The sequence below is a fragment of the Manis javanica genome, chromosome 6 (genome assembly GCF_040802235.1).
Source record: "Manis javanica isolate MJ-LG chromosome 6, MJ_LKY, whole genome shotgun sequence".
In the NCBI taxonomy this organism is placed as follows: domain Eukaryota; kingdom Metazoa; phylum Chordata; class Mammalia; order Pholidota; family Manidae; genus Manis; species Manis javanica.
This window is the reverse complement of record NC_133161.1, coordinates 44,327,556-44,336,286: the sequence shown is the minus strand read 5'-3', so window position 1 is coordinate 44,336,286 and position 8,731 is coordinate 44,327,556. Positions and strand designations below refer to the sequence as shown.

General features: G+C 41.2%; 1 protein-coding gene across 1 annotated transcript; it reads right to left on the bottom strand.

Moving 5' to 3' along the window:
• Nucleotides 1-1,568: 1,568 nt before the first annotated feature.
• NEUROD6 (neuronal differentiation 6) lies at nt 1,569-4,988 on the bottom strand. The gene is made up of 2 exons (XM_017639612.3): nt 4,739-4,988; nt 1,569-3,427 (listed from the first exon to the last, which is right to left on the bottom strand). The coding sequence occupies exon 2, from the start codon at nt 3,404-3,406 to the stop codon at nt 2,393-2,395; it is 1,014 nt and encodes a 337-aa protein (XP_017495101.1). The 5' UTR covers nt 3,407-3,427; nt 4,739-4,988; the 3' UTR covers nt 1,569-2,392.
• Nucleotides 4,989-8,731: the final 3,743 nt, after the last annotated feature.

Genomic DNA, 8,731 nt, shown 5'->3' with positions numbered 1-8,731 from the left:
GCTGCTTAAAAAAATTTTTTTTCTTTTTAAGCCAAGTTCTTCTAGTTCCAGCTGCTTCCTCCCTTTCTTGCTCTTTGCTCAGACGGGGTGCGCAGTCAGCAGACTCTTCTTGTCTGATGGCGCCTTACGTCCTGGACACAGTCCCAGAAAAGCAGGTTTGTGCGCTACGCGAAGAAGCAACCTCGAGTCACGCCTGTGTCCGAGGCAGACAGGGGACGACGGCCCTGTCTTGGGCAAACTTCTCTCCACCCCTAGAGGGCACACTTCCTCCTCTTTCCCCAACTTCTTAACCCCTGCCCTTCGGGCTTCGAATGAACAGGCGCTGGCACACCCGCCTAGAAGGGCCCGTTCATCACCCGAGGATGCCACACCAGCAACTGCTCGGAGCACCTTTGCACCTCCGAGCGCGGCCTCCGGGCGCACCAAAGGGCCTTGCGCTTAAAGCAGGGGGAGCTGAAGGGTCGCGCTCCCCTGGAGAATGGGGGTCAGGCCTCTCGGTCTCAGCTCCAGAAATCCTGCACGCCATGGGAAGGGCAGAACATGGGCAGAGCTCTTGGCGGCATTGTGCAAACTGGAGCTGCAGCGGCTGTGCGTCCGTCACTGAGGCCAACGGCGGGGGGTGAAGTGGTGACCCAGAACTCTTGCCCGCCTCTCTGTTCTGGCTCCTGACGGGAAGCCTCTTTCCCGGTGCGGGGCTCCGCAAACCTCGCAGCCCCTTCCCTGAGGGGTGAGGTTAGCGCGGGACCGCTGTGGGGTTCGCGGGGCTCGGCCCCTGGGCCCCAGGGCGCCCACTGCGGGCGGGACACGGGCAGTGCAGCCTGTGCCCTTGTGCCCCGGTGACAACTACGCGGAGCGGGAGGCCGCCTCTATCCTCTCCGCGCTGCCCGCGAGGTGCCGTCGGACCTGTGCCGGCTCGGGTGATGCCTGCCTGGCGCACAAGTGGGCAGCGTTGGCCGCGCGCGGAGGAGCGCGGACCCCCTGCCCAGGCGCGTCCAAACCTTCCCGGTCCCGCCACCACTGCACCCATTTCTGCTGCGCTCACCAGCCTTTGCAGCTGTTCCTCTCCTCCCCATGGGAGGCAAACCTGCGCAAGAGGGCATCTGGAGTGAGGTTACTGCCACCTTAGTTTTTATTCTAGAAGGGGCTCAGTTCTGCTGAAGAGGGGGAGCTCCCCAGGCGCTATTCAAGGAGGTGTTTGGCGGCCTTTTGTCAGGAAACTTTTAATCACGCAGTTTAGCCTCTAATCGGCCAGACTTATTTAAACCGCGCAGAGAAAAACCTTCCATTTTTAACATCCACTCTGGTGTTTGCTGGAAATTTGCCACCGAATTTCCGCTCGAGCTGAAGGTTACCAGGATTTATCATTGTTTCCCCAGGATGTTTAACCCTCATGGGCTCCTCTTCTTTCATTTAAGATACTTAAAAAAAAAATTCTTGTAAGCACTTTGGCCATTTTGTTTAAGAAATTTCTTTTATCTCATACGGTTTTGAAATTCAGAAATATTTCTGAAGTGGGGAGGAGGGAATGTTGGAGACAGAAAACAGCTGTGTCCCAGGAAATAATAAGTATCATGCAAAAATATCACAGCTAATAGATGTCCTTTAGGAGTGTAAATATCTATGTTTAATTGCTTTAAAAATGTGGGGTGGAAAAACACAATTATACATTGTGATAACAAACCTGTACAGATAATTTCTGAATACAAAACAAGTGCTGAAAATTTTTCCTTTATGACTGAAATAATTGTTCCAAACTTATGACACCACCTACCCAAATATCATGTTGCCCCATCTGCAAATACTTGAAGAGGAATAGTTACCAATTGAACTGCATTTAGATTCGTCCTTAATAAGAAGAAAATTGCATGGTTTTTTATATTGTAGCACAGCCTCAAATGCATCTTTCAATGTCATTGTCAGCTTAGTATAATTCTCGATATTTTAAATTTGCAATTTTTCAGAGATACATAATATGTAATTCTAATAATTATAAACACGATTTCATTCATCTGATTTTAATAACATGCATTTTTATAATTACTGTACAACTGAGATAGACATTGAGTCATACGGTGTGCATGTCTTTATTCAGCATTATATTCTTAGACACCTTGTTCAAACAAAATTAAGTGTGTTTAAAAGAAAACAAGAAAAAAATCGTTCCAGTAGAAACAGAATCACAGTGCTTTACAGACCAAAGGAAAGCAAAAGAAGTTCTCATACAAAAAGGGATTTATTATTACATAGAAAATTCTCACAATAGTTGAAACACACTTCAGAAACTAGTAAACACCTTAGATAGAGTTGTGCCAATTACTCAGCCCACAAGCATCTGCTTTGTCTTAATTAGACGGGGGAGGTGAATGACCACTGTTTATTTTCATTTTCCTCATTAATTATGAAAAACTGCACTTAATTCATCTTGCATGGTGAGAGATTGGCTGCGCAGATGTAAGTCGTAAGGGAAGTGGCTGTCGGTGGGCAACCTGAACATGGCACCCTGCCCAAGGGGACCCCTGGGTGGCACTGCACAGTAATGCATGCCATAATTGTAATTTTTGCCATAGTCCAAGGTTTCTTCTTGCTTCAGGGAAAATATCCCATTATAGTTAATTGGGGGAGGACTTAAGGGACCTTCAAACTGAGGGCTGGCACACTCAGGGGAAGTGCTTTCATAGAAGGATTCATACGCACTGCAATAATTGTAGGGTTTCATGGACTTGGGATTCTCTAGAGTTCCATGCCCTGGGGGAGTGGTGAGCTCAGGGCTGTGGTAGGGTGGGTAGAAAGTAGAGTAGGGTGACCTTGTGTGGTGCGCAGCCTCCCCACCCTGACCCATCAGGAAACTCCTGGCGTTGAGCTGCAAGCAGCCTGCCACCAAGTTTGTCGTTGGCTGGGAAAGACCTTTGCATAAGTTTTGGACAAACGTGAGCAGATCAGGTCTCTTGCCGATTCTCAGAATTTCAGAAAGTGCCCAGATGTAGTTTTTGGCCAGTCGTAAAGTTTCTATTTTGGACAGTTTCTGAGTTTTAGAATAACAGGGAACCACTTTTCTTAAATTGTCCAGAGCGTCGTTGAGGCCATGCATCCTGTTCCGCTCGCGCGCGTTAGCTTCCTGTCTCCTGAACTTGACCCTCTCCAGTCGGAGCTTGGTCGTCTTTTTTTTCCTAAGACCCCTCCTTCTAGGCACCCCGTTTTCATCTTCCTCGTCCCTGTCTTCCTCTTCTTCCTCCTTCTCTGTTTCTTCTCCAGGGGCCCTTTTGATGCTCTTTCCCCGGAGGACGAGCTGTTTGGAAAAGCTTTCTGGTTTCTTTATTTGCTTCTGGTCCTCGCATTCTCTAGAAAACTTTCTGCACATCTGAGAGTCTGGCATTACAACAGACTCATCAAACGGTAGTGTTAACATGGTTCTCTAATCTTAAATTACCTGAAAAAATGCCAGCACAATATTTAAAGGGTTTTCATTTTTGAAGTTGACACAACATATTTAATCACTTAATCATAACACTACAAAAACATGTGAAAAGGACTGATTCTGGTACTGATTTTTTTTACATATATATAATTTTTTGAGTGTTGCAGACTAGTAATTAGAAAAGCATTGATATATGCAATTGGATTAATTTATACAGGCAAATTATCAGAAGAAAATAAAACATGATGCATTTGTTGTAATACCACCACCATCTCCATTTCTCTTTGATTTTAAACTGGTTTTTAATACATGAAAAGGACGGTGGGATTCAAGCAAATGAAAAACATGCTATAGGAAAGCAGAATTTCATTAATTCTAATTCCCCGAGTACAAAATGAGAAGAGACACCAGTTTTTAAAATAAAAAGTGCTCTCTCTCTCCATTAGCTGTCAAATTTGTAGGGGATTTTTTAGGAAAAAAAAGATAATAAGCCTTAACTTTATTTGCTATCTTATCTGACTGTGAATTTAGAGAAGTGGCTGTTGGAATATATAAATTTAAAGACAAGATTAATCAGAACCAATTTTAAAACTGATTTCTTTCTGATCAGCAAAGAAATATGTGAAAGAGCACTATTTTCCCAGCCTTCACAAAAAAGGTGGTGGAGCTGTGGGAGGGGGGGGGGAGATTAGGCTAATTTGGGATAAACTCCATAAATAAATTTAAAAAATAAAAATCACCAGCATTTTATTTAATCAAAGAAAATGTTGACACTGCTTTTACATTTGAAATTTTTCCAAATGTAATTGTCTGTTTACTGCTGTTCAAATTATCCTGGACAAAAAACACTCTCCTAGTGTTTTTGTTCTACGAGCCACAGAAGTCTCCCTCTAGCTAATATCTGACAGGAACGGTCCAAGGATTCCGACTGCAATTGTGCACGTGTGTTCAGAATCCCAAATGAAAGGGGAAAATAATTTGTTTCAAATACAATTTTGGCTTTTGTTTGATGAAGCAGCAAGTATTTTAATCCAAAGTCTTCAAACAAATAGACACATTAAAACAGAGACTTTTCAATTTAACAATCTCCAGCCCCCTCAAAACACACACATACACACACACGCAAACTCTTAGTAATGTCCACATACTTGCAGTGTTACATAATAGCAGTGAAAGTATGTGATAATTACATCATTAGAATGAAATATGATAAGAAGTTATAGATGGCAAAGAGCATAAAATACTATAAGACAGTGACACTGTATCTTTAAATACTTGCATGCAAAGCCAGCATCAATTGAAGTATATCTTTATTTATATTACCTTAGGTTTTAATTTCATTCAATAATCAGTTTTCATTTTGGATCTTCCAAATCTTTTCAGGCTGAGTGTCGCATCGTCTCCTGGAGTCTCTAGATCTGTGTATATCTGCACTATCTCATTGATCTCTAAAAAGTGACATTGATGCCAACTGCCAGAGCTGGTACCCATGCCATCTGCTAGTGACGTCACAGGGCAGAGAGAACCATGTGATCCTCTCTCTTGGGACCTTCATTCTGCACTGATCATCTGGCATCCCTGTAAGTGGGTACCAGCATTCATGCATCAACACAGAAGGTTAGACTGATAGGAAAAAAATCTGCACCAGCATTTTACATACAGTAGGTGCGTTTCTCCTCGAGCTGCTTTGGCTTCACTGGCAATCTGCAGAAAGAGCTGTGTTAGTGTTCAGTTTCACCCGCCAACGGTGCAACTATTAGGTAGTCGTTAATATTCCATTCAGTTACAAGGTGGGCTTTTGTGGGAGTGAGAGATTTTTGTTGTTATGTTGATGTTTTGTAAAGATCACCATCCCATTTGTGCACCTGGATACCTTGGGAAAGGAAGCTGTGGAAAGGAGCGGAAATCAGGAAAATGGTCTTGAGATGCTTAACCAAACTAAGATTTGTGTAAGCGAACAGGGATCAACAAAGGTCTCCTTATTTCCTTGTTTTGTTTCATGGCATGTAACTTATGGGTGTGTGTCTGTGTGTTCTCTTATTAACATGTAAGACTTCTGTGCTTCGAAGGAATTTGGAATAAAAGAACAGTTTCTCCATCTGGGGTCTGTGAAAGACATCCTCAGCTGCTCCCCTTTCTACACTTGCTGGTACCTTTCAACAACTTCTCGGAGCATTACACATATATATTGCAGAGACAACAGCAAGTCCACCGTGAAAGATTTCAAACTATGTGCTTGTGTCCTCTACCAAAAGTCACAACTTCACTCTTTTATTGTCCCCCTTTCTTTCTAGTGTTAACTTGCTTGTTCCTTCTCATTTGGTTTCATACACAATAAACATAAAAATTATCACTTAGGTTTTGTCGTTCTCTCCCTGGCATTTTGCTGAGTATTTTAATCAAAGATCAGCTTTTCTGTTTTCTGGAGCTTTCAGATTTTTTTTCTTTCTCCTAAAACCCTTCTTTTCACATTCTCCCCCTCAACACCCAAACCACCATCAACTTAAATAACATTCTTATATCAATGTCCAATTGTTTTTCTGTCAGATTACTTCCATCCCCCTTGCTCCCCTCACCCTTTTTGGTTTCTTAACAAAAGCAGGAGAGGAAGAGTTAAGCAAAGCTGGCAAAGCCTTGTAGATAAAAGGAAGCGAGACGCCAGGGACAAACTCTACCTTCTCCTTTACTCCCCTAATGCCCCACCCCCAAATAAAAGGACTTTTTATTTCAGGACTGCCTGTCAGTAAAGTAAAAAGTGCACTTAAAAAAAATGAAAGTTTAAAAATAGACAAACACAACCTTTGTTGTTTGACAACTGAGTAATCTCTTCCTATAAAGTGAGGCAGTATGCTTTTGGTATTAAAGCAATCCCTGGCAGGGTTGTAACTGTTGAATCTGTGTTAGTATTCCCCTTATAAATCCCAGTTTTGAAAGGTTTAGAATTCTGCTGCTTTAATGCACTTTGGTTCCAACTGGCATCAGGGACCTCGAACTAAATTCAGTTTTGCTCCTGTCTTAGCCCACTCATTCCCCACTCCCCTCCCCTTAAAGTTATTTGACTTTGCCTCGATGGTTCTAGAGAAGATGGGAAAGTTGTCAGAAAGGAGAATCATGCAAGATAAAGGAGCATAAGTTTTTCCTCTCAATGGTCTGGTGAAACAAAAATGTGTATTTAAGATAAAAATAAGGCTATACATTCAAAACTTAAAATAGGTAGGTTGGCCTAACTCATGTTTTTAAAAATCAGACATATCAAAAGCATTTCAGAATGGGTTGCTTATTGGAATAATATTGCTAAAGTGTGCACTGAGTGTATTTCACACAACTTTTGGTTCAAAAACTATACACACCTTTTATATTGGCACAGAGAAGTTCTATAGGAAGGCCAGATGCAGAGTTTTGTTTGTTTTCACATACAGTTTAATTTTTAAATATAAAGGAGCATAAGTGTCAGAGTCATGAGCCCCAAAGCAGCCAGCCCTGTCATGAATTTGGGATATTGCACCATACCCTAAACTTGCAAAGTCTGCAGACTTTTGTATTGTATTACAGGCATCACAAACATGAAAATCAAAATCTAAGGAATGGATAACATGACATGTTAATAGAAAATGATCACCATCGTGGTTCATCACAAGGATAGATTTCATATTTTATTTTTGCAATGTGCAGACAAATGAGAAACAATTTTTCGATGAAAATATTTAGGGCTGTTCTATTTCTGCCTTTAAACATGAAATTAAAAACCTTTGGTAGTGCTGGTGGTGTGGTGGGTGGGGGGAGAAATTGAATGTGTGTGAGGGTTCTCTGAGTATTAATCTATTGTTTGAATGTCCTAGATCTTTTTTTTTTCAAAACAAGGGGGAAAACAAAAAGTTGTTATGTCAAGATTTAGTGGGATTCTGTGTGTTTGTACAATAATCTTTCAAAAGAAATTTTGTTCTGCATTTTCTACTATAGTTCCAGATATGCAAATGCCTGTGCTGTTAATATGCATTCAGAACATATACCATGACGGCTGTTCTCTCTGTTAAGAAAGCATGTTAACATCAATACTCCAAACAGAAATACATTCTGAATTACAGACGAATACTCAGTATGGGGAGTGTATGATCACCATTTCTATAATATATTTCCTCATTTCACAGCAATCACTGAACATCAAAGTTTATATCCATAACTCAATTCTATATTAACTGACAGGATCTTTACTTCTGGGGCCATGACATTGTATAGAGATTTTTTTTTATGTGCCCAATGTATGTCTGTCTGCTTTTGTCTTGCTTTCACTGGGTAAATATTCATATTTACCTAATAAAAATGACCCACAGAAAATGTAGATGTCATTTGACTCAGTTGCCAGGCAATAGAAGCTAAAGGTCCAAATTAAGGCTCAAGTGTTATTATTAGCTTACCAGGTTGGTAGCTGCATCCTAGCCAGGGGGATTTCTCTTGACTCCCTTTTTACAATCCCCTTATAACTTAAGAGATCAGTCTGGAGTATGACAGACACTTTCCGCAGCTCTCCAACAGTCGGAGGCAATGGAATGCAGACCCAGGTAGGACCAGGCAGCAAAACCTCAGCACCTGTTTGTCCTTCAGAAGTAGGGTACTTCCTGATGTAGATTTTGGACAGTTTTCTCTACTGCTTTTTTTTTTTTTAAAGTCTTTAGACAAATGCTTCTGGGCAGCCTGACGACCTATGAGTGAGCCCAATGATAATCCCTAGAGTTTTAACTCTGTGATCCCCATTGGCTTGAAAGAGAGCTCTATGGCTGTTGCAGAATGTCCCATTTTGGAAAACAGCCCTTGGGATTTAAATGCAGGTATTTAAATTATAAGGCAAAGCACAAAATAACCTATTCCCCTTGAAGCTTTAGTGGGCTTAAACATATAATTTGAACATAGATATCCAAATGTTTTGTGTATATATATATGTGTACATGGAGATTACTTAGATTTAACAGATAATCTGGAAATAATTTGAGGGCAACATTTGGATGACTTTTTCAAATTTACTTCAGGGTGAAGACAACTGAATTGAACTATTATTATTAATAAGTTATATTGTTTATGCGGCTCACAAAACACTGCAACACCAATCTTCTCTTTTAGCCTTTGCACAAAACAGTACTGCATCTCTTTCCAGAAATGCCTTTTGTTATTTTTCCTCCATGGAGCATGCTTCCCATTTTACTTACCAAACTGCATTTCTTCAATTCATCTTCTAATTGGTTATTAAGTAAAGTCTTGTAAGTCTGCCAGTTAAAACTTTTACCAGGATGAGAAAACCCAGTATTATTGGACTGTTAGTCT

Excerpts from the sequence above, each read along its gene's own strand:
- NEUROD6 (XM_017639612.3), bottom strand. The coding sequence starts at position 3,406 with ATGTTAACACTACCGTTTGATGAGTCTGTTGTAATGCCAGACTCTCAG.